The sequence below is a fragment of the Glycine max genome, chromosome 6 (genome assembly GCF_000004515.6).
Source record: "Glycine max cultivar Williams 82 chromosome 6, Glycine_max_v4.0, whole genome shotgun sequence".
NCBI lineage: Eukaryota > Viridiplantae > Streptophyta > Magnoliopsida > Fabales > Fabaceae > Glycine > Glycine max.
In genome coordinates this window covers 35824367-35851009 of record NC_038242.2, presented here as the reverse complement: position 1 = coordinate 35851009, position 26643 = coordinate 35824367, and the positions used below count along the sequence as shown (strand labels likewise).

Here is a 26643-nt window from a genome sequence, read left to right as displayed (position 1 = left end):
GGTCTGAGTTCCTCGTCGCACTTGAGGATACGTAGGAGCAAGAGCCACGCTCTTGTCAACCCCAAAAGATAGAAAAACACAAAAAAAGGGAAAAATAAATAAATATTGAAGTCATGAATTTGCACACTTGATTAAAGGCTTCCATCCCTTGTGATAGACGTGTGGGGTGCTAATACCTTCCCCGCACGTAAACAACTTGATCACCCCCCATTGCAGTTACTTTTTGTGCATTTATGTCTCGAGGAAATTTCAATGGGGGTTTACCGGAAAGCGCACCGGGTCGTCAAGTATTTAAAATTAAAATGGATGAATCCGAGTATCGAACACAGGGAGCTAATGTTAGCCTGAATTAAGTTCAGAATCGAAGCATTGTTGAGAGAACATGTATAAGCGATAATTTCAAATAGAATTTAAACTAAACTTGTATGCTAAACACTATAAAATGACAACAATAGGTAGATATGTTGGGTCTTTCTAACAAACAAGCCGATGCATATAAATATATTTCTCTAATCAATCATGCTCTTGTGTTCTATGTTGTAGCCTAAATTACTAAACCCTCGATCCCTCGTCAGGCTGAATATCCAGGCTTCGTCCGTAGATCCCTCATTTAAGACTACACCCAATTTAGACAGCCCTCTTAGGTTTAGACTAACTTAAACTGAGTTTCGTTCACAGATCCCTCATGTAAGACTAGACTCAGCTCAAGTAGCTTACTAAAGTTTAGCCTAAGCTTCATCCGCAGATCCCTCATGTAAGACTAGGCCTAAACTAAACAACATTATTGTAACAACATAATTAAAACCAAAACTTAACCTACAGATCCCTCATGTAAGGCTAAGTTTCAATCCTGCTTCAATCAAGTTCTAAGGCAACAATACATTTTCCAATGCTAAAGTCACCTAATTGTGCACACAAATGGGTGATCAAACCAAAAGCATACAAACATTAAGCATTGAAGGAAGCATTGATCACATAAAACATAATCAATTAGATATTAGGTATTTACATCAGCTGTTCATTAGAAATCCCCAACTCGGGTGTTTAGCCAGCCATTACAAAGAAACCTTAACAATAAATGAGATTAAAAGCAGAGAATGATAGTTCCTTACACAAGAAAGGGGATTCCTCCTCCTCTTCTCAGCATCTCACACTCACTCTCTACTCAATAATCTCTCAAATGACAAAACCTAGGCTTCAATGCACAAGCTACTCCTCTTTTCTGGTTCTAGGGCTCTTTTCCCCAAATAGGCCTGTGGCTGCTCTGGAATTCTGTGCCCTGGCCATCTGTAGAAGCTGCCATAAAAGTGTCATAAAAAGTGGTACCCTAATTCTACACAAGACAGGCTTTAAATAGGATCTGAATTCGTGACACTGCGCTTAGCGCCACCCTCACGCTTAGCGTGATAATAAAAGATTTTTACAAAGATAGTGGAAAATCTCAAGTGGGTTGCTTGAGGACTGGACGTAGGCACGGGAAGTGGCCGAACCAATATAAATCGAGTTTGCATTTCTCTCTTCCCTTATCTCATTTATGTTATTGCAATCAATTTTGTCTTGCATGTTTAAAGAACATTATTAAATTGATTGTTGCTTCTTCTTCTGCATTCTGAGCCTATCATTTAGAAGGGGGTTAAAAGTTTGTTAGTGGGAATTGTAAGACTTAATTCACCCCCTGTCTTAAGTTATTGAGGCCACTTGTCCAACATTTCGTTGAATTAGTGGTATATCATTGTTATAATTTATTGTAGGCATGCAAGGGGGAAATGCATTAAATTTGGCTTGATGCTACTGCTTTTTGAAATTTGTATTCTTGCAGATTTTTAGTTGGTATTGTCGGGTAGAGGGGACTTGGGAGGTTGGTGGAGTTATTGTAGACATGGGTGGGTAGTATGTCTATGGTATTAAGGCAAGGGACAATTATGATAAGGAGGTGAGTTAATTTTGTGAACTTGGGAGATATTAGATGATGAGTCAACTTGGGGTTATGGAATATTTATATCTCTATATTAATATCCTATAACCTTGGATTGGTTAACGTGGCTGCTAGTCTTATGGATCATCTCTTGTAAATAGGTTGGGTACCCTTTGTGCCCATTACAAATTAATAGAACTTTTATTTGTTGATTAAAAAATAAAGTTATTCACATCTTGTTCAATTCATCATCATTTTACCATTCATATCATTCTCATCAATCATGGACTCTCACATAGTTCATCTAAACATCATGAGACATTTCACACCATAAGTTCTCATAAATCAAACACCAATCTCAACATATGAATGTGAATTACATGAGAATAACAATATATATATCAACTCTATTCATTCCATTTAAGGTTCACATACACCTCATGAAGCATTTAAGATTGAATTTCAATTGAGATTCACCAAAGAAAAATTGACCGATAACTACACTTAAGCCTAAATTCATCTACGCTTAAGCTTGGTCATGCTTAAGCCTAAAATCATATACGCTTAAGCTTGGTCACGCTTAAGCCTAGATTCACCTACACTTAAGCCTGAAATCCAACAAGCACATTTCCTTGACAGACTTTTCGCTTAAGCAAAAATCACTCTTGGCTTAAGTGTAAATGTCTGTAGAACTTCAAATTTCTTGAGTAGGACCTTAAATGGTTTATAAATCAAACTCAATTCAAATTAGACATCATATATCATACACACAACTTATTCCACACCCAAAAACATTTTAAGCATCAATCACTCATACATAGCATTCAATCAAAGTAAAGCTTCCCTTACTTCTACAAACCAAGGATCTAACTTTGAGAAGAAGAAAGGAAGAAAGGAGGAGACTTTAGGCCCAAGATGGAAGCTTTCTCCCACTCATACAACAACTCCACCATCCATACCACCTAAACCCAAAAACCAAAAGAAACCACATCAAAACCATAAAAATGAACACTTTATGAACTTCCAATAATGCTCATGGAGGGAAAATGAAAATGGAAGATGAGAGGGGAAAAAAAGTGTTCCTTACCACTGAACTAGTCCTCAAACTTGACTAAAACACTGCCACAAGGTCCTTGGAGCAAAGGAATTCAAGGTCTCAAGCTCTCCAATGGAGGATTTTTCTTGGAGAGGAAGAAGAGAGTATTGTGTCTTTGGTTCAATTTTGAATCCACTAAAAGCTAAGTGTATGACTCCTCTCCTTTTCTTTATGCACACCCCATCACTTCCTAAACTCACTCACCCCATTCCTATCACTCAAGACCTATCCCTCTCAGCCTAAACACTCTAGAACTTACTATTCAAACCTAAAAAAGTTTTTTCACATATGTAAACATAACATACATACAAGTACTACACACCATCATCTCATAATTAATTAATTAATTACATACGCTTAAATTAAATTAATTAATCTTGCAATCTAATTAAAACCACTTAATCAAGCATTACAAAAAACATAATGTTACATTTTTGGGAAACGGAGTTGGACACTACTGAGGTGGTGCAGGTGGATGACCTCTGAGGAGAGATGTGAGCATCTAAGATATCAACACTTACAGTTTCCTGAGAAAGAGATGGTTGCTTCCAATCTTTTTCAAGAATAGTAGTGTCGATCCTAGTTGCCCTTGTCTTTACTTTCCTTGGCACTATGGAAGCAATAAAAAGTTCTTTTGTGGAGGGATCCCCCTTTATCACCTTCCACTTTTTTTGAGTAGCAAGAACTTGTTGTTAAGCTTCAACTTTCCTCTTCATATGGATGAGGGGAACATCACCTTCATTAGTTTCACTCAAGTCCCTTAGCTTTTGATTAGTGGTCTTCCTCTCAACTGACTTCTTTGGACTTCTCTTTGTGGGAGTAGTTTTTGGACTCATACTTGGAGGAATGGACACAGGAGTAGAATTATGCTTTTTCTTGGTTCTTTGTTCTTTTCTAAGAAACTCCTCCCCCTCTTCTTCTTTTTTGGGCTTGGCTCCTTGTCTTTTTCTTGTTGGCTTGATCTTTCATGATCTTGTTCACCCTGTTTCCTATGCCAAATTGGGATAAGGCATCATTATAAGCAACAACATTGAATGATCTTCTCTACATTAGTTTATAAACAACTAATATTATGAAGTTGCATTCAATTGCAAAAATGTCATTGTGCCATTTACTACATCATTTTTTTTAAATCTAGGTAGTGACATTGACATAAAATATATTTTGTGCAGTAGTGAATTCTTTACCAGTGTAGTGGCGATGAGGTTGTGGTCATATGATACTGGAGGTTTTGCCAAAAGAGTTTGTCATTCATAGTGATCATGAGTCCTTGATGCATCTAAAGGGACAAGGCATGCTGAATAAGAGACATGCCAAATGGGTTGAGTTTCTTGAGCAAGTCCCATATGTGATCAAGCACTCGAAAGGTAAGTTCATTGTGGTAGTAGGTGCACTCTCAAGAAGGCATGATTTGATCTGTACTCTTGAAACTAAGTTCATTGGCTTTGAGCATATTAGTGAATTGTATGAACATGATCCAAATTTCTCTTCTAAATATTCTACATGTGTGCATATTGCTCAAAATAGATAATTTAGGCATAGTGATTATTTGTTCAAAGAAAAAAGGTTATGTGTGCCTAAAGGATCCATAAGAGAATTGCTTGTGAAAGAGGCACATGAAGGGGGTTAAATGGGACATTTTGGGATACAAAATAATCTAGATATGTTGCAAGAACATTTCTATTGGTCACACATGAAACATGATGTACATAGGTTTTGTAAACGATGCATTGCTGGTAAGAAGTCTAAATCTAAGGTAATGCCTCACAGACTTTATTTTCCTTTGCCCATTCCTGACTTTCCTTGGATTGACTTGTCTTTGGAGTTTGTTTTAGGGTTGCCTTAGACAAGGAATGACAAGGATTCCATCTTTGTGGTAGTGGACAAGTTCTCTAAGATGAAACATTTCATACCATGTAAGAAAGTTCATGATGCTTGTCATGTTATTGACTTATTCTTTAAGGAAGTGGTGTGTTTCCATAGACTACAAAGAAACATTGTTTCTGATCGTGACACAAAATTCCTAAGTCACTTTTGGAGAATCTTATGGGATAAGCTGGGTACAAAACTTCTTTTCTCCACTACATGTCATTTCTAAACCGATGGACAAATTGAGGTAATGGATAGAACTATATCTTCTCTTCTTAGAGTAGTGATTAAAAAATATATATATAAAGACTTGAGAAGAATATTTATCTCATGTTGAGTTTGCATATAATAGAGATGTATTTTTCATTTTTCAATTGCATGTCCTAGTTATAACTATAACAAATGTAAACCATACAAACTAAATTATCGTTAAATAATACTATACAAAATTTATTAATTAAAAAAATCAAAATTATACACTATCAATTATTATTTTTACGAGCTTAATGATTATTCATTTACAATAGTATAAAATACTTATTATAATTTTAGAGTAATTATTATAAAAGGTCAACTAATTTATTATAAATAATAAATAATGTATTGTGATCGAAGTGAATAACCTTTTTCTTTTGTTTGTATTGCGAGAAAAAAAATCGTCCATTTTCCCTTGACCAGTGCTTTCAGACCAAAAAAAAAAAAAAAAAACAAAGCAAAAGCGAAACACGTAACCAGGTTCCCTTCATATTCCGGTTCCAATCGAATATTCGAATTCCTCCACATCTGCTACCCCATTCCTGATTCCATTCCGCTTCCTCCTACTCGCGCAAAAACGGTAATTTAGAAAACACTTTCCCTCCCAAAACCGCCACAACACTACACACCAACTTCACGGTTCCCGCCAAAATCGATGCTAGGGTTCACTCTCCCGCTCCAGCTTCGCTGCTGCCACCTCCCGCAACAACCGCCACTTCCCAACCCGATTTCGCCCAAACCCTTCTACCCGCCCCTCGTTCCCTCCCTTCCCCGGCTCCGAACCGGCCCCAGCCTGCGCGCGAGTTTTCCAGCCGGGTCCGGTCCGGTTTTTTCCGAGGATGAGCTGGACGTGGAGCTGGGGCGGCTGTTGGCGCTGCTGCCGGAGGAGATGCGGCGGCGCGTGAGCGACCACCCCGAGCTGCCGCAGCTGATAGAGGTTGTCATGGATTTGGGACGGAAACCTCTCGCAAGGTTTCCGACCGGGGATTTCGTGATATCGGAGTATCCTATCACGGTTCAGGATATCGAGCACGCCACTGCCCAGGTAATTGGAAGGATAATCTACAAATTTCATCTTTAAAGTTTATTCTCTCTCTCAAAATAGTCCCTAAAGTATTTTTTTCTTATCTGAAATGCTAGGAACACTCTATTGAATGATTGTCTTTCCTGATTTGGTAGTTTTCAATAAATTTTAACCGATTAGAAAACATTGTGTTTGAAGGAGTGTGTTAGAGATTGTGTTCTTAGCACTTGCATAGTTAAATCCTTAAGGATGATAAATCATGCTAAGTAGTCTTCCAAGTATTGGAAAATCTTTCAAATTAGTCTTTGAACATTAGTCAATAGGTGGTGATGGGTGACTTGAACTCACTATGATTTTTGGAAACAACAAATAGTTGCTTCAGTGGCGAACTCATCATGATTTTTTATATTGTTGTATCCAAAAATCATGGTATCAATCCACCAGCAATCCAAACATACACGATATCAACTTTGGGATTAAACTTATGAATATTCAATACTTTAAACACTACTTATATCATTTCATCATTTCAAGGACTACAAAAGAGAAGGTAAATACTTGAGGGATCAAATTGATGGTTTATTCAGTATTGGAATGATGTTACTGTTTGATTTGCTTCTGTTTATTGATTTTGTAATCTCTTTTGGAAAGAAAGTTCGTAAATGGGGCAAATTACAAAACACATTTTATTTGGAGGAAAGGAAATTGAAAAGTCTTGTTTGTTTGCTTTTTCTTTATTATAAGAACTGATAGGTTCTGTTTAGTTTTTGTTGTTTATGTCTATTTATAAAATATGTGGATTTAGTCCCTAATTGATTACTTACGAATATAACAAAATCCAAATTATTAGGGACTAAATCCACAAGTTTTTTAAAGTTTGAGGACCAAATTCATCAATATGAAAGTATAGGGACTGAAAACACATTTTCCCCTTTTTTAAGATAAGAAGTGCTTGCTCAAAAATAAATTGGATCCGGTCAAAGGCAAACTTATTGGTTTTGAACATAGGATATTTAATTGGCTTAGTTTGGATGATTTGTGTGTCAGACAGTAACCGATCGAAACCATAGATGCTATTATGTGGATTTAGATGCTCTGATTTTCCTTGAAAAGGTTACCAGTATGGTTTGAGAGAGAAAGATATAGAGTCAGTTTAGATAAATTTCTCAATAAACAATAAACACTTATTAAAAAAAAACTTATGCATCTCAACTTTTTCATCTGCTCTCTTATCTAACTTTTCCGTAAGTTGATTTTAATGTATGTGAGAAATTTGATTTGGTTTACCTCCTTAATTCTTTTCATTTTCTTCTCCTACAAGTAATTAGTTAAAAGTTTATTCAAATTGTGCCATAAACTAAGCCTGTGTAAGTAATACTGGATCCCTTCATAGAAAAATATATATTTCTCTATCAGAAGTTCCATTGTTTCAAATTGTGGAATGCACCATGTGATGTGGCTGCAATATTGCAGTTGTGGTAGTACCTGCGAATGCACCACGTCAAAATTAGAGTGATTTCTGTTCACGCGTAGCAGCTGCAACTCAATAGCATTGCAACCGCAACGAACTGCGGCAAGCATTGCTTCATACCCTTCAAACTGCAATGAGCCGCGAGCTCCATCACACCCCAACACTATTTCCCATCCATTCCATTCAATCTTTCTTTCGAAATAAATCATTTTTGTACCCCCATGTGAATTTTAAACTTAAGAATGAATAAAAATTTATACAACATTATAAATAAAAGATGTAATAAAGAATTACAATTATATTTGGTGTAAAGTTAAAATTGTTCCATGGTAAAATGACAGCATTTTGTCACTACATCTTTGATTACAACTGCAATTTGGTCAGCATGAGACAGTGACACTGTCATGTTCTTCAGGAAATCAGGAAAAGAAGAGGAACAGAATGTTCACGGACATGTGCTCATGCTTGGGCAAGAGTATCTCTACAATTAGGTTATCTTAGGCTTTATTTATAATCCTCTTGTGTACCCCTAGAGAGTAGTTGGGGCTGTGTGAATTTGATTGAATTCCCTAAGTTTAAGTTGTGGCTACAACTGCCAATGTATCCAAAAAATGTAATAATCTATTGCTGCTTAGAAGCATGGATGTAGAAAGTGAAAGAGATGAATGTTTGAATTGGACTAGTACCATCTCTGTATGATCCTAAGTTTTGATTGATCATGGAAAGATATTTATAACTGTTAATTCATGAGAGACAACCTCTTGCAGGTTGGTGACTTTGCTATTGATAACCGAGCAGGAATCAGCAGGACATTGCATCGGATTAGTGCCATCCGAAATCGCAAGGGCACAATTATTGGTCTAACTTGTCGAGTTGGCAGGGCAATTTCAGGAAGTGCAAAGTTGTTGCAAGATTTGATTCAAGATGGGGCTTCTTTGTTGCTCATTGGACCTCCAGGGGTAGGCAAAACTACAATTATTAGGTTAGTGATTCTTTTGTCTGATGCTAAAAGTTGAGCTAGATATACATGCAATAATTACCTGAATTCACTAAACTGTACATGTACTATGCTTCTTCCTGTTCTTGATTGTTGTATACATGTCGGACTGGGTTCTATCTTTTTCTCATTAGCAAACTATGTTTTTGGAAAGCACACATTTACTTAGAGAATATGATGCTTGCTTTTGATCTCTAATTTGGATGTAAAATTTCTCTCTCACCCTGCTTCCAATTTTGTCCAGTCAACTTTTTTATTCAGAATTGAGTCCCTGATTTCTGCAGTTCTCCATTCCTTAGGGGCCATGATATTTTTGGGTCTTCAACAAACATTAATTTTTGATGCTTTGCTGTTTTTTGGCAATGCTTAAATTTTTGTACTTGCTAACATCATAAAAATAGGGAACTGTCTGGATGTATTATTATTATCAGTACCACTTCTATTATTGTTTTTGTTTTTGTGGTTGTTATTGTTGTTGTTGTTGCTGTTATTATTATTATTATTATAATCTATAATACACTTTCTATATTTTCAGGGAAATAGCTAGGATGCTGGCAAATGATTACAAGAAGCGTGTGATGATTGTTGACACCTCCAATGAAATTGGGGGTGATGGCGATATACCACATGCTGGAATAGGCAATGCTCGACGTATGCAAGTCCCTAACTCTGATATGCAACATAAGGTATTAGCTGCAATTGCAGGAGCTTAACCTCTTTTTTTTTACCAATCACCTCTTGTTTCTATATGTTGAAAGTATAGCTATATTATCAGTGGTGACTGAGAATATTTCTGTGAACAATTGGAGCTTATTCTGTCCTTTTTCATTACATTTTCTTCAATATATAGTGGAATGACTCCACGAGAATTCTTGGTCATTAAAATAAACATGATATATGATTTATTTGAGAAATCAGCTGAAATATTTTATTTGGTAGGTTAGGGTTCTCGGATATAATTATGATACTTCCATTTGTGCATATTCTAATTTAAACATTGAGGTTTATATTTGCCTGAGGACTAGTAGGACGTTAAAGTTTAGTATAAAAACTTAATTGTCAGAATTAGTTCTCAACTTCGGAAATTTTTATATCTTTACACCAATGAAAGAAATTACCTTTAGATGGAACGTTCACAAGCATAAATTCATTCTTTCAAAAGTAATTATTCCAATTTACATTCTACTCAAATAATTTCCCACCTATTACAAAGATGCACATGCACTAAGCTTTTCATACCAGTAATATAGATTATAGATAGAATGTGTGCTGTTTGTGGGAAGCAGCCAAACAGCAGAATGATTTATTAAAGTGATAATTTTTTGTGGAGTCCTGTTCATTCCATTCCTTGCATTTTACCTTTCTTTCCTATTTCCATTAATGCATCCCAAAATGGAGTTCTTTTTGATTATGAAAGGCATGTTTCATAGTCATACTCTGACCACATTTCTATGTTTGTCGTACAAAATTATTCAGGTATTGATAGAAGCAGTTGAAAACCACATGCCACAAGTGATTGTAATTGATGAAATTGGTACAAAACTTGAAGCAATGGCTGCGAGCACAATTGCACAACGTGGGATTCAGCTTGTTGCCACTGCTCATGGAATCACAATTGAGAATCTCATTATGAATCCTTCATTAGAGATGCTTGTTGGAGGAATACAGGTGAGGTATACCAACATCTAAAGCAGGATTCCAAGTTGATTTCTTGTATATCACAATTGATGTAGATTTAGCGCATCTTTAGAAATGATTTTTCAGAAAAATAATCATTTTTTAAAGCTTTCTTAAGAAGCTGCTAGGAAAAAAAACAATTAGGGAATTAATTAAGCTGATCAAAACACACTTAGTATTTGAACTTTTGTCATTTTTCTGACCTGATGTGGCCATATTGGCATTTCGTTAGCTGTCTGTTTAGCATGATTTCAGAGAGAAAGACGTGGGTGAGAAAGAAGTGAGACAGAATGAAGTTCTATATTGTTTGGGAAAGGAGAGAAGTGAGAAAAGAAGTGTTTGATGGAACCTACACACCAAAAAAAAAAAACTTCTGAGATTTTGTGGGAGAAAAGAGGAAAAAGCTTGTGGGACCCAGCAAAAAAAATTAAAATGACATATTTGCTTTTTTGTTTTGGATTATGTAAAAATATTATCAGGACAAATATGCCTTTACAACACACACTTTTATTTTTCTTCTCTTTTGTACATCTCTCAATCCAAACAATTTGCAAGGGAACACTCTGTTGAGTACTGAGCATTTGCTTATTGAAGTCCTTGAAGAGAATCTTATTTGCAATTGTTCAGTGAAATTATGGGAGGGAACAGTTTGACCTTCAATGTGTTTGTGTAATCTCTAATGGATTGATGGGGCAACAATGAAAAATGACATGGTGCTAGCAGTGTTTGATTACTTAAACCAAAGTTGTCTGCTGTTAGACATCAGTATTAGTGAGGGTGACAGGAACTTACAATATAACATACTATGAACCTTGAATTTTTTGCTGTTGATGGCTTGAAAATACTGTAGCTGAGGCCAGAACTATAAGCCAGTTATCCCTGAGGTTTATGTTGTTTGGTGAAAGACACATGAAGGATTTTATATTATGTCTCTAACAATTACAAACTTATTGCACTGTACAGAGTTTTCTGTAGCATGATCCAAAATAATATGTTTATGCTTTTTCCTCTGCTTCATGTTCTAATAATTAAATTTACAATCACCAGGAGCATCTAAAATTATGGACATATTTATTCTTTTTGTTTACTTCAGCTATATTATCCTTTTTTAGAGTGTGACACTAGGGGATGAAGAGGCCAGTCGCAGGGGTGTTCAGAAGACAGTATTGGAGAGGAAAGGCCCATCTACATTTAGTTGTGGAGTAGAGATCATTTCAAAGACAGAGTTGCGCATTCACCGTAGCCTTGAAGCAACCGTGGATGCTATTCTTTCTGGTAAGTTGCCACTCTGGCAAAATAAATGGTTGCGGTGGATTGATATATGACTTTGTGCTGTTTGGTTTGTTGGTGTAGGTCGTTTTCCAAATGTAGAAATACGGAAGATGAAGTCTCAAGAACAGGAAGAGATTTTACAAGATGGACTTGTTAGTGACAGTTCACTTCAAAAGAATGGTGAAATCATGTTTGAAAAAGCTACAAAGGGGTCTGATGACCAAACCAACCAAAATGAATCACTTTTAAAGTTGCCTATTGACTTGGTGGAAGATTCCTGGCAGCTTAAATTGCCACTTAGCCTGTTTTGTTATGGGGTAAGACACCGTTATGCAACAGCTAACAGCCTAAGATAAATGCATGAAATAAACATTAATAACAGCTTAAATACCCACTTAGCCTATTTACTTCTTTTTTTTAAGAAGCAAATCCTATCTGCTTCTTAAAAACCACTTTTTTTTTTAAAAAAAAATTGTTTAAACAAATTGGTCCTTAATTTGTTTGTAATAATTTATTTTCAGCTTTCTACCAATGCACTAGAATTTAAGGTAAAGATATGTGAATGATGTGAGTGTCATCCAATTCCTTCTTAAATCTGGATTGATTCTTCGATAGCTTTCAATTCTCTTATTCTATATTTAGCTGTAAATTGTTGTCCTCCTCAAATTAGAGTCACCATTAAGGACAAATAGTTTCTAACATTTGTGAACCACTTTGTGTGAAAATCTAATATCTTATTAAATGACTAATTTCCTTCCTAGGCAAACAAATAAATAAACAAGAAAACAAAGAAGACAAAGGAAAAGGAAAAGCAAAGAAAGAAAGGGCAGGAAGGAGAAAGGACAAATAAAAGGGGGAAAAAGCAGTAACATGCTGCTTCAATTGAAAAAAAAGCACATGAGCTAGTGATAGAGAAAGAGGAAAATAAAATGTAAAAAAGTACCAAGTTAAACTGAATCAAACCTTACATAAAGTTTCTTTCTCCCATTTAATGTTTTCTGGTGCTTTTCAGTTTCCACTTTTGATTGTAAGTTAGCAGTGTTGATAATTAGATAAACCCTGTTTGTTGTAATTCAAAAATAACTCCTGCAATCCAAGGCAATATTGAGTTCACAGAATTGTTGGTCAAGCAAAGCAATGAATAATGCAATCTCTTTTTGTTTTTATTTTTTTTTTCGTTGACTGTTTAACTTACAGAATGGTCAGTAATTCTAGATTTTAGAGGCAACTGTTATTCAAGGGGTTAAGCAGTTGAAAATGAATGATGCGGCTATTCAATTGACTGATAATATTAGTGAAGCAAATGCTTTACTTGCCTTACAATCCAAGCTTAAAAAGAATCCAGGGATCCAGGCTGCCGCTAAATCTCATGATATTCCCATTTATGTGACAAAGGTAATGATTTTCTAAAATTGTGTTTTTAGTTAAACAGCTATACTTTGTCATAACTTTTGCTAAACAATATTCTTTTTGTCTTCTAGACAAGTTCTTTGGAGCATGTAGCAAAAGCCATACGGGCATTAGTAAGTGATCATGAAGATGGTATAAAGGATTCTGAACTAACGGACAAGATAAAATCCTCAGAGATGATTGATGCTTTGGAGGTAATATAAATATTATTTTAGTTTTAACATTTATTTCCTTTTCTCTTTTTGGTTTTTGTTTACTTGAGGAAACCAATTGATGCTCAAAATCACTAAGTTGTGTAAGAAATACATTGCTCAAATCCTAAATATAGCTATAGACACATGGAAATGGATTCAGAAACAGCCAATTTAGCTGTCTGGATTCTGGAGTGAGCATAATATATTTGCACTATTGCTTAACACTGGTATCTTTGCTTGCCTATTTGTAGCTTCATACCTGTTGTAAATAACTGAAATATCTTAGGGGATCTATCTATATCTTATTTGATATTTTATCGTCTTTTTCTTTTTACATTTTTTCTTTTTATCCTTATGTTAGTTTTTTTACTTTAGGGTTAGTTGTTCCCTTGTAAAAGCGTGATTAGATAATGTAATTCTTGTGATACAAAACCAATCCCCTTTCAACGTGGTATTAGAGTCTATCCTAGATCCATTAAAAGGGTCACTCACCATATTATTCACGCACCAAGCCCAAAAAGTGTTGGAGATGAGAGAGTGTATTGGGAAATACCCAAGTCCCACATCGACTAGAGATAGAGGCAAGATTGATTATATAAGTAAGAGGCAACCCTCATCTTATGAGCTAGCTTTTAGGTTAAACCCAAGTTTGCAAAAGTATCCTAAGTTCTGTTTCTCTAAAACTGAGATTCTAGGCAAAATTTTACTCTCAAACATACTTTTGGGAGTAACCAAACATGACCTCAAATTAATTTTACTCTTAAACATACTTTTGGAACAGTCCCACCAAAAATTCAAACATACCCAATTTGTGGTGTTTCTTACCAAGATATATAGTGGATAGCCAAATTAAGTATTCTTAAAAATTTTATTTTATGATGAAAATTAGCAGTGAAATGTAGTAATGAAAATTGTTTGAAGTGGTGAAATGTATTCTTAAAATGGTGATGAGGATACCCTTGATTCAAAGAATAAATTTTCTAACAAAACAGGTCTAACTTAACTCTACAAAACAGACTTGTAATACAGGAGGGTGGCAAATGCAAGTGACCCAACAACTGATCTAGTGTAGGCTTAAATATCATCTTAGAATTTGGTCTTAGGGCCTAACTCAATTCTACAGAACCGGCTTGTAAGTTGAGAACTACCTAAGTTTTATAAGCTTTATTTAAGCCATATCTCCAGTCGATGTGGGCCCAACAATATTAATCAAAACCACAAATTTTTTCAGCTAGTTATCTCAGACCCATAATCATTTGAATGATAAAAACTGTATCTATTGCAAGAATATTTGTGATTACCTATTGGATTTGAGTTTGAGCCAAATTCCAGTCTTTAGAATGGTGAGCTAGAGTGATGGTGAAGGTAGCAATAACCCTATTGCATGTTGGTGTAGCTTTGTTGAGTTGGTTGGCATGGTGGTAGCAATGAAATAAAGGCCACTTTAGTCTTAATAAGGTCATGGGTTACCATGGCAATCCTTTACTGGTTGTTCTTCATGGTGTAAACTTACCTCTGATCAAATATGAGACATCTGACTGAATCTACTGGTAGTTTTTTTATTTTTATTTTCAACTTTTAGTTGTTAATTTGTTAGTTTTTGTTGGCGGGACGATTCAAACCCACGACCTATCCCTTCCTCCCTTTACCCCTTTACCACCAAACTAATCTTATATATCTCTGAATCTACTGATAGTTATTTGTGAATTTTATTGGGGACAGAAAACTTCTTCAATCCCCCTCCCCTGCCCCACCTCTCTTTTTTCTCCCTTTTTATAATCCTTTTTTTTCCATGTGTAAGTTTCATTTTTTTTTTTCTGTCAAACCAATATTTGATGATTGATTACTGATATCGTGGCATAGATGAAGTAGAAAACTAGAAATGAATAAATACCATTGTTGCCAAAATGATTGCTGTATTCTTCAGCTAGGAATGCATAACATGGGGGCCATAGTTTACAATTTAAATTCAATACTTAAATTAAAGAGTCTCACGAATGGTTGGCACAATTGCTTTTTGTATATTTCAGGAGGCGCGAATGGCTATAGAGCATACAGTGATTCTAAAGGGAGAACCTGTGGATCTACTCCCAAGATCATCACACATAATATCTCTGCAGCTGGAACTTGTTCGCAAATACCAACTAGAAACAAGGAGAATCAGTGGAGATTCAGGTGTACATTTGCGCATACTTCCATCCCATTATGAAACGGATGAAGTAAAAACTAGTGAAACTTCTGAGTTTGATAGTGAATTATTAGATGACTTTGCCTCCAATGGCAGTGTGAATGGCTCATTCAACAGCTTGGATAGATTGCCCCTGCTACCCGAGTAATAACTACGTTCACTTAATTGTATACTCATAATGGAGATTAGATATAAACACGTGTCGCAAGGGTGATGTGAAATTGTACAAGTCATGTAATTTTTAAACATATAGAAAAACATTTTTTAATGCTTTTTGAAGCGTTAAGCAATAAGATGTACAACATACCAAATTATGATGTCACTAATATAATGTGTTATTATTTCATGTACAAAATAATAGTGTTAAGTTGACTTGATCAAGAGCGCATGAATTTTTTTTTCTAGAATGTCTATTATTATGCTTGAATATTGTTTGACATAGTAAAAATATGTTTGGGATAACTGAAAATGTATAATTAATTATACTAAAAAAAAATATACATTATGGTTATATTAGGAGACCTCCATCGAGATTCTACTCACTTGGGGTTTTGTTTGGACAAATTCTGACGTACCTCTTAGGAGACCTTCTTCAATGAGATTTCACACAAGGGTGCTTACGAACACTATTTTAGATGGATAAAGTTTGGCCTTAATCCTAGAGTGTTTTGATTAAGGAAGACTCTATTTGAAATGTGGGGTATCTCTCTTGAGAAGCTCGAGTTTTGTGACCTTACCCTCATTTGATGGATTGTTTCCTTTGCAATGAGCTCTTTCAAATGAAGTTCCATAAATAGGACCTTAAGCTAACTGTTTATGGTTGTTGGAGAGCTGCTAGTACTTGTTGTCTTAGTGGTTGCTTCATGACATCTTCTGGTTACTGTTATGGGTGCCTCATGACCTTGGTGCTTCTTCTGGTTCTGTAGGATTTCCCTGATGATGCTTCTAGTAACCTCGGTGCTTATATATCACTCTTGTTAGCTTATGGTTGTTTTATCTTCATGTGGACTTAATGACTTATGTAAGTTTGTGCTTCTGAACACTTGCATATCTTCTTTTGAGCACTTTGCATGACTTTTGTTGATCCTATGCTTCTAATATGTGCTTTTGAACAATGTAAAAATTTGTGTCTCATTCGTTGTTTATTTATGCATCTTCTGATGATACTTTAATCATGTATAACCTTTGGGCGTCTACCCTTGGCTAGAGATACCTTATGATCATGCACAACTACTAATTTATTTACACTTTGGTCTTTGAAAACATGATATGTCTTTGATGCTTCTTGTTAACTTTATTTTTGGTACTCTTGCTTCTAATGTGGCAAATCCTATGTATGAAAGGTTGGCATACTTTAGGCTGATGCTTTACACCTTTCTTCATGCTTCTTAATCAAGTCTTGTATTATAAACATATTATCAAAGCAAACCATTAGTAGCTAAGCCTGGATAACTTGGAATTTGCTTCTCAGAAGTTTATTGTCACTAAAACTCTAGTTTTAGAAGTTCTATTTCAACAGCCTTATAAATATTGCTCAATTTGAGGACTGCATTGTTGAAGGGTTTGAGTGAGTTACTAACTGTTGAATTTGTATCCCTGATTTTAATTATGACAAACCATTAGTCATGCAAATTATAAGGATAATGGAGAAAAATATATGGACTGACTTATTTACTAATGTTTGAATGATAAATCATAAAGCGAAGACAAGTTCAACATTCTAATGTGTTCAAAATGAAGTTCAAAATGGAAGCAATTTGCATTCAAGTGAAGTAACTTTCAGAAGAAAAATTGAAGCACATCTATGATGACCAAAGTCTCCTTTTGAAATGACCAAGATTGGAAACAAGCAAGAGCTTCCAAAAAGCTTCAAACTGAAGAAACAATAGAAGATACAAAACAAGACATATTACAATGAAGCAACATCAAAATCAGATATCAGAATGATTATCTGCATTAATATGAGCAAGCATCTGATTAAAGCTAAGAACAAATTATCTGGATCAGAACATGAAGTTCTCTACCTCTAACTTACATTCAAAGCAAGCAATCCAAAGAAACTTCCATCAGAATAAAGCTAGGCAAGATCATGTTATCCATATGATACACTTTCTAAGGTATCATCATAAGTCTTGAAACTGCAACATTTGATGAAGTTATTGAGTCTCTTCCAGACTTCCACATGAGTCACATTCCGAGGATTCATTAGAAAACTGAAATTTCTCAATTCAAAGATGCAAGATACTGAAGAAGCTGAGTTTTATCCTTTAATCATAATTGATTTCTATATCAGAATGAGATAGACATTGGAAAGTCTAAACAAAGGAAACATATGTCACAACTACAACAAGCATCGAAGGATCAATCCTGAAGAAACTTGTGTTGTATAATGAAGAAGAATGAAGCTGAACTATCTACAAAGACACATCCCCAATATTCATTCTAGAGCAACTGCTATAGATTAAGATCTACTACTCAAAAAAATATCAGAAACCCTTTCTGATATATGCTTCACTAAGTTGTACTTTAGAATGAAAAGTTCATAATGACTTTTAAATTCTGGCAGAACATAACACAGCTGGCACAAATTTTGAATTTCTGCAACAACTTACAATGTGGTCACTACATCCAACAGGCAGTTTAATGAAAGTCTTCTTAAAAAAGTCCAAGTTGCCATTCGAAGCAAACAACTCCATTGAAGCAAGAACAAAAAATATGAAGCCTTCTCCGAGTGAGAAAATTTGCTTCTGCCTCTTTGCTGAGAGTCACCCACTTCCAACTTGAGCTTACATTGTAAATATGAGAAGTAAGATTTGTATTCCTGAGTGGAAACCTTCTATTTTATGAAGAATTTGTATATGTGTAGTACCTTCACAGAAAACCTCTTTTTCTATAATATGAGATAAGTCTCCAATCCAAGGTCAAGGGTTGGCGTTGTGGTGAGGGAACAACTGTGTATGCCTTAAGTTAGTGGGATTGTCATTGATTAAGGTTTGAGCTCCTGTTCTAGGACTTGGGTTAAGTTATAGGTTGTTGACACCATGAGTTTAGGTGTTGTGCTATTGTGTACTAGTGCAACTAGGGTTGTGATAGTGAAATCTCACTAGGTTGAGTGAGGACTGGACGTAGCCCTATGACTTGGGATGAACCAGTATAAATCTGCTATGCCATTTTCTTCCTATTTCACTATTATTGCTTATTCTATAATCATTTATTAAATAATGCTTTTATAAGTAATTCATCTAGAAACTGGTTGAGAAAATTATACTGAGAAGTTTATTTGAAAACACAATTCAACTCCCTTCTTTGTTTTATTTTGTTCACTTCACTAACCACACTCAACTGATTTATATATATGTGATGTTTGGTTACAGAGAGACAAAAACAAGATTACATAGGGGAAAAGCCTAAATCTACTATGCCAAAGTAGATACAACTAAAACAACTTTATTGTTGTCACTAGGATAAAATACAACAGTAAACCTAACACTCCCCCTCCACCTTGAGTATATAGATTGTCTGCTCCAAGCTTCGAACATATGAATTGAAGCATCAAAGGATGAAAATAACTCCAAGGTAGAGGACTCCAGTGCGCAGAATACAACACCAAATACTGAAAAGTCTTCTTCTAACTCATGATGCGGAGGAGCCAACTGAAACTCATGATAACAATGCAACCAATGGATACAAGGTCATCTTAAATAATTTTGCTCAAAATCAAAACCCCAACAACAATTCTGTCCAAGAATGAATGCAAGAAAATGTTGCATCATCCATCCAATAATGACAGCAATACTAGCCATGATGTTACTTCCTCTAAGCAAAACAAAGAAGGATCCTAAAACTTGAAACAAATGACAACAAGAATATAAACAACACAATGGGACTTGAAACAAGTAAAGGAAGAGCTGACAAAGAAGGCACAATTATGTTTTGAATAACATATTCCAGAAATATGGACTTTTGACTAGTTTCCTCTGATATAAACTTTGACTAGTGGCCTCCAATGCTCCCCTTCAAGCTAAAGCTTGCTAAGCTTTTAGCTTATTACTATACATTGCCTTGAAAAAAATAATGATTCTTGACTAGATTAAACCTATGCATTTGGGACAAGGACAAAGCCAATGCAACCGTGACAAAGTCAGGCTAGTGCATTTGGGACAAGGACAAAGCCAGTGCATTTGGGACATGGACGGAGCTAGTGCATCTGGGACAAGGACGGGGACAAAGCATCTAGGACACCAGATCGAACCCATGCATTTAGGACAAGGACAAACAAGGCCAAAATTCTAATAGGCCTTCGTAAGCTGAAAGGTGTTCACAAAACTTCCAGCTTGGGATGAACAACACAAATATCAAATGAAAGCAAAATACAATGAAGAGTGCCAAAAAATAGTTTGGTGAAAGATAGACAATGACTGAAAACATTCAAAGCCAATGCACATATGCTTAACCATTAAGCATAAGCCACAACCCAAGGATTAACCACTTAACAGAAGCAAACATGCTTTACCACCTAAAAGGCAGAAGCAAGCCAATGAAAAATGCTTAACCACCACAAAGGTAGAAGCAACACATATCAACGCTAAAACATCCATGGCAGAAGCTTGACATAATGCTTAACCACCATGGATAGAAGCATAACATCTCAATGCTTAACCATCCATGGCAGAAGCTTAACAAAAGGCTTAGCCACTATGGACAGAAGCATAACATCTCAATGTTTAACCATCGATGGCAGAAGCTTAACACAATGCTTAACCACTACCAATAAACTGGCCTTGCTCTACATTGTTACCAAGCCAGAGAAACAAACATGACCAATAAAATGAACAAACAACACCAGAAGCCTTGACTTGGATGAACCGTCTATATTTGCGTAAATGGAGGATTGAAAAACCCCCAAACTAACACCAAGAAAGGAAAAAGTAGAAATGGAATCTTTAGGTGAAAACAACAAAATAACAGTCAAACAATGACAATTTCGACGGCAACTCTAGCGATCGGTGTGACGGCTCTGGCAAAGGCAATAGCAACTGACCACTAGGTTAGACTTGCTAAAGGGAGACGAGTACAATGGTGGCATTGGTGACAACAAAGGCCTACCGAAGAAAAGTAGATCTGACAAAGAAAAGAAAATGACAAGAGAAGAAAAAAGAGAACCCACTCTTCATTACTGGGTCAAAATCTAGATCCAAAACACTTGGGTTCGACTGTGCTTGACAAGGCGCACCAACCCGCTGGAGAAAAATAACACTAGCTGGCCGGAGATAACAGACGGTAGCAGATGACAGAGGGCAACAATAAGTAGAACGAGATCAACCAACTCTGATACCATGTTAAATTTAAGGACTACATTGTTAAAGGGTCTGATTGAGTTACCAACAACACTTAGTTATTTCATATATATGTAAAGTCTGATTACAATGAGAGAGAGAAACAAGATTACATAGGGGAGAAACCAATGCTACTATGTCAGAGTAGATATAACTAAAACAACTTTACTGCTGTTATTAGACTAAAATATAACAGTAATTCTAGCATATATAATAACTAGTCCTCCAAATCTCTCAATTGTTAGCCTAAAACCCCAATCAAAATCACAATCCTATCATTGCATAACAAAAAATTTCCTCTCCACTTCTAATTTTGTTTCTTTTATACATATCATATTTGGTTTATGCTCTTATATTAATTCTTTCACCATACTCTTCTTCACCCTCCCCCTAAACTTCGGATATTAAAATTGATAAACTTTGAGATGAACCAAATTGACCTCTTCTCTCTCCTACGTTCTTATATTTTTCTACCCTTCTTGTTTCCTATTTATCCCTACCCTCCCATTCCTTTGGATGTGCTGTAATTTCAACCTTGTTTGTCTTGCTTACCATATCAATCTTCTTTCCAAACTCCTAAACCTCTTTATTTTATTCCTCTCTGTTATACCTTTTATTACTATTTCTTCATAAAAAAAATCGGTGGACTCAAATATAGGTAAGATTTCTGCTAATTTCATCTTTTTTATATATATTTTAAATATAATTAATAGAGTTAAATGATATTAATTAACTTCTTGATCAGTGTAAAAATAGTTAATTTTACTTATAGTTAAATTATATTTTTTGTTTCTATGACATTAGTGTATATTAGTAGTATTCACCAATTGTTGATGATCAATCATTAGTCACCTTTAATAAGATCTCATCATTTTAATCACATTTTTTTCATTCACATAACTCAAACATAAAATCTAATTTAAGAGGATTACTACTCGAAACAATTTATTAGAATATTTAAATTATATATATTTAAATATGAAAGTAATAATATCCAATTTATTCATTATACATCACTATCTGAAATTGAAATGCCAGGTAAAGTGCTCCTAAAGATTTCAACCCTTGTCTGTAACAAAACAAAAAAAAAAAAAAAAAAAACAGATCTAAACTCTTGCCTAACCCTCTTTAACTCCAGAAACATGTCTTGCCTTCTTACTTTTAGTCTTTTATTAACCATTAACCAATTCCCTCTTCTTGAATCTTCCATTACTGACAAAAGTCTTCCCAAATAAGTGATTTTCTTTTTCCACAACTACATCAGAAAGCACCAATTTTTCCTCACCTTGCATCCTAACACCTGGATCTACCCCCACAAACGCATCTCCACTTCCATTTTCTCCAATACCCAATCCACCTTCCTCATTGTTTTGTGTGAGATAGTTCCCCCAAGCCTATCTCTCGTTTCAATAAACAATGGTGTTGTTGTTACTTACCATTTTGGCATCTATAGTGACTTATCGTATTTGTTGCCAAGCACTGCTTGATTTACCCCACTTCAATGAGAATTATCAATTCCGCTTAAATCATCTGAGTATGTCTCAATTGATCAATTACCAAGAATCAATCAACCCGCCAGCCACTTGAATAAGCCAGTGCTTGATGCTGCTTAATTGTATGTGGTTCACATGTTCATTTTACACAATTTTCTATTTTCTTAATTACTTTTTTAGTTCTATTATTTCTTTATTTAATTCAATTTTGTTCCACTGTTAATTTAGGGTTCAATTAGGTTTCATAACTTTCAAACCGAGCCAATATTATTCTGTTAGTTCGATATAATTAGCTCTCTTAATTTCTTTATAAAAAAAAAGTTCGATATAATTTTCAAACGTCTTACTACAACTGCAAAAAAAAGGTAAACTCACTTAATTTTAAAAGATTTAAGTATGTTTTTTTTTTTTCTGTCAGTTGGTATTCTTTTGTAAATTTATTTTTTTAATTTTAGTCTCTTTAAGTTGACATTTTTTTAAATTTTGATTCCTATAAATTTATTTTTTATTGTTTAGTCCTTATAAGTTTGTGTTTTTTTTTTAATTTTAATCCTTTTAACATTTTAATTTTTTTATTTATAGTCTCATAAGTTTAGGCTCACAAGGACCAAAATTAAAAAATATATATAAATTTATAAGGACTAAAATGAACAAAATATTTTATAGGAACAAAAATTAAAAATTCGCAAAAAGATTAAAGTTAGAAAAATACATTTATAAGAATCAACAATAAAAAAATACTAACTTACATTATGTGATTTTAAAAATTATGGCACCGAAATAATAAAGAGTAACATTGACTCGGTTTCGAATATTGAGTCTTAAATTAATAGTAGGATAAAACTAAAAAATAAAAACAAATAATTATCCTACTTATATATATCTTTGTTCATGTATTACTTATGCTTAATTTCTTTTAAATCTTTCGTACAAAAAAGTAGTATCTATTTAAGTACTTTATCTAAAATAATTAATAGTAGGATGAAAGTTCAAAAGGACGAAACGTATGTTGTTATAGTATTACATCACGCTTTTTACAAAAGTACTTTATCTAAAATGTTGTTAGATCAATAATTCAAGCATGAAGAAAATTAGATAGGCTGTTGAATCAATAATTCGTGGATGTCAATGAGAATGAGAATTAACTCTTTACATGTTGTCGCTTGGAAACAAAACCCAATATATGGCTTTGGATAGTTGAGAAGCCGGAATTATGATAAGACTGCAACTGCAAGTTTGAGCTTTATCTTTTTGGCGGCTGCAAGGACCGCATATGTGTATGTTGATTGTTGATTAGTAACGTCTTTATATATATGTCCAATGAATAAAGCAAAAAATTGAACAAACAGTTGATAGCAAAATTTTGGAGGTTGTTAGAATGGATATTAAGAGCTACCATTATGTGAATTTTGAACCTTAATTCTCTTGATATGAGCGTCTGATTTGATTATTTTTATAGTATTATTATATTTTCTATTTTGACATGCATATCATTGAATGAATTTTGAATTTTTCTAAAAAGATGAGACATTAGTAGATTTTCTTTAGATATTGATTCTTTTGATGAGTTTTTTTTCATTAGTTGATCATTTTTTAGCCTAATGATTAATTTTTTTGGTCCCTTGCACTATCATTATGTGAAATATTAATGTGAGAAAAAAGAGGGGGAATGAATGTATTTTGTAAGTTGTGCCACTAATTAAATCTCAACTCCTTCTCTCAAATGAAATTTAAAATAAAAAAGGGATTGACAAATAAAAGGAGAAGAAAAGAAAAAGTGAGATATTGCTCACAAACAAGAGAGAGAGAGCAATCCCTTAAAGTAAATTGAAAAGAGAAGGAAAAAAGGATAAAAAATTTAAACAAAAATGAAGGTGAAAATATAGGTGAAAATTTTACTGCTTTTTGAGTGTTTTCATATGATTAAGTGGAATCCTTTGATTACCTTGCTTCTTTTAGTACTTACCTTACATTACATGTCTGACCCCATTACAATCCATTATGTCTCACTTGTTTTGAATTTTTGGGATTTATTTGAGTTAAATTGTTTGATTTATAGAGTTGTGAATGTGTTATTGAATTTTGACTATGAGCGTAATTATTCATTTGTATAAACATTGAGAGATAATGAGCAAAGTGAACTTGAAGCTCATTAAGATTGTTTGCATATTAATTATAAGCCTAATGGATTCCTGAGTTAATCTTTGATACCTTCTGTTTGAGTTTTACTTTTGAATAAATGAGGATTTCTTATACATGAGTTATGACTTGAAATAATTTGTTTGAATTGGAATTAGAATAATTGTTTGAGGACAAACAATGCTTAAGTGTGAGGTGGCTGATAAATCATATTTTGAGTGATATTTTGTATGAGTTTTTGTGTCATTTTAATGCGTTTTCTTGGTAGAACTCACGTTTTGAACACTATCTATATTGTGCTTAATTAAAGTAATTATTTTTAGAGATCATATTATAATATATATTTATAGTGTGCCTAATTAAAGTAACTATCTTGACCATTGTTCCTTCCCTATTGGTATGTCTATGCTAATTTCTTCTAGACTTTCTAGTTTTACTTTGACCATGAGAAGCTAGTCTCCCCTAGTCTGGGGGTTATGATATAAGTATCTAATTGTACTTCTTCCCTCGTTCTTAATGAAATTTCTTGATGTTTTATGTTAATTAATTTTGTACCTTTTTTTATTGTTAATCAAGACTTGATCATTCTTAACCTAATCGAATGTACAGTGGTGACCATCTGTGTATATTTGGTAAGTGTAGGTAATGAATGTTTTATACCAAACTTTTTGGGTAATCTCCAAAAGATTAGTTTATCTTTAAATTAGTTATCCCTAAATTTTATTTTATCCTTTGACTTAAATTGATATATTTATGACCATTGGAATATTGATTTAAGGAAAAAGCATCTTTTGACCTAGACCAAAGACTTTAGGTGACATTAGGAATTCCATAGGAACATGGTTGGGGGAAATCAGTACTAGTGAATCATAATTCCTGATCACTTCTAATATCACTAAAATCTCTTTTTAACAATACTTGCTTTCTTTTAAAACTAAAATCACAAAAATAATTCAATCTTTTCTTAATATTTCTTTCAACTATTTAGTTTAATAATTTTGACTATTGGGGAATACAACTGATCTCTGTAGAAGCAAAGCTTCATGGTGAATCAAAGGTGATTCAAAGGTGTTTTGATGATAACAATGATGATAACAAAAGATGATGACAAAAAGCTCAAAGATCAATCAAAGAACAACTCAAGTGAATCAAGAGCAATTCAAGAGTTCAAGATAAGAATCAAGAAGAATTCAAGACTCAAGAAGAAAGTTTAGAGTCAAGAATCAAGATTCAAGGTTCAAGATCTCAAGAATCAAGATCAAGATTCAAGACTCAAGATTCAAGAATCAAGAGAAGGCTTAATCAAGATAAGTATGAAAAGTTTTTCTCAAAAATTGAGTAGCACATGATTTTTCTCAAAACATGTTTACCAAAGAGTTTTTACTCTCTGGTAATCGATTACCAGATTGTTGTAATCGATTACCAGTAGCAAAATTGTTTTGAAAAAGTTTTCAAATTGAATTTACAACGTTTCAATTAATTTCAAAAAGCTGTAATCGATTACAATGTTTTGGTAATCGATTACCAGTGCCTTTGAACGTTGAAATTCAAATTCAAATGTGAAGAGTCACATCCTTTCACATAAAAGCCTTGTGTAATCGATTACACTGATTTGGTAATCGATTACTAGTGATTGTTTTTGAATAAATCAAAAGATGTAACTCTTCAAAAGGTTTTTTGACCTTTTCAAATTGGTTTTTAGTTTTTCTAAAAGTTATAACTCTTCTAAATGGTTGTCTTGACCAGACATGTTTTGCATTTTCAATTAATTCATTCTTTCAATCTTGAACACTTATTTCATACAATCCTTTACAAGCCTTGAGTCTCTTTGAACTTCTTCTTCTTCTTTGTACCAAAAGCTTTCTGAAGTTTTCTGGTTTTCTAAACCTTGAAAACTTGTGCTATTCATCTTTTCATTCTCTTCTCCCTTTGCCAAAAAGAATTCGCCAAGGACTAACCGCCTGAATTCTTTTGTGTCTCCCTTCTCCCTTGTCAAAGAATTCAATAAGACACAGTTTGAGAATTCTTTTGATTCTTCCCTTTCCCTAATACAAAAGTGCTCAAAGGACTAACTGCTTGAGAATTCTTTTGTATCCCCATTCACAAAGTATCAAAGGTTTAACCGCCTGAGATCTTTGTCTTAACACATTGGAGGGTACATCCTTTGTGGTACAAGTAGAGGGTACATCTACTTGGATTTGACTGAGAACAAGAGAGGGTACATCTCTTGTGGATCAATTCTAGTGGAGGGTACATCCACTAGGGTTTCAAAGAGAACAAGGGAGGGTACATCCCTTGTGGATCTTT

General features: G+C 34.2%; 1 protein-coding gene across 1 annotated transcript; it reads left to right on the top strand.

Annotated features, from left to right (window-relative positions):
* Positions 1–5546: 5546 nt before the first annotated feature.
* LOC100807394 (protein SEEDLING PLASTID DEVELOPMENT 1) lies at positions 5547–15726 on the top strand. Its single transcript, XM_003525947.5, has 9 exons — positions 5547–6180; positions 8398–8612; positions 9163–9313; positions 10104–10295; positions 11417–11579; positions 11658–11893; positions 12792–12971; positions 13058–13180; positions 15211–15726. Exons 1-9 carry the CDS (start codon positions 5791–5793, stop codon positions 15514–15516), a joined length of 1956 nt encoding a protein of 651 aa, XP_003525995.1. The 5' UTR covers positions 5547–5790; the 3' UTR covers positions 15517–15726.
* Positions 15727–26643: the final 10917 nt, after the last annotated feature.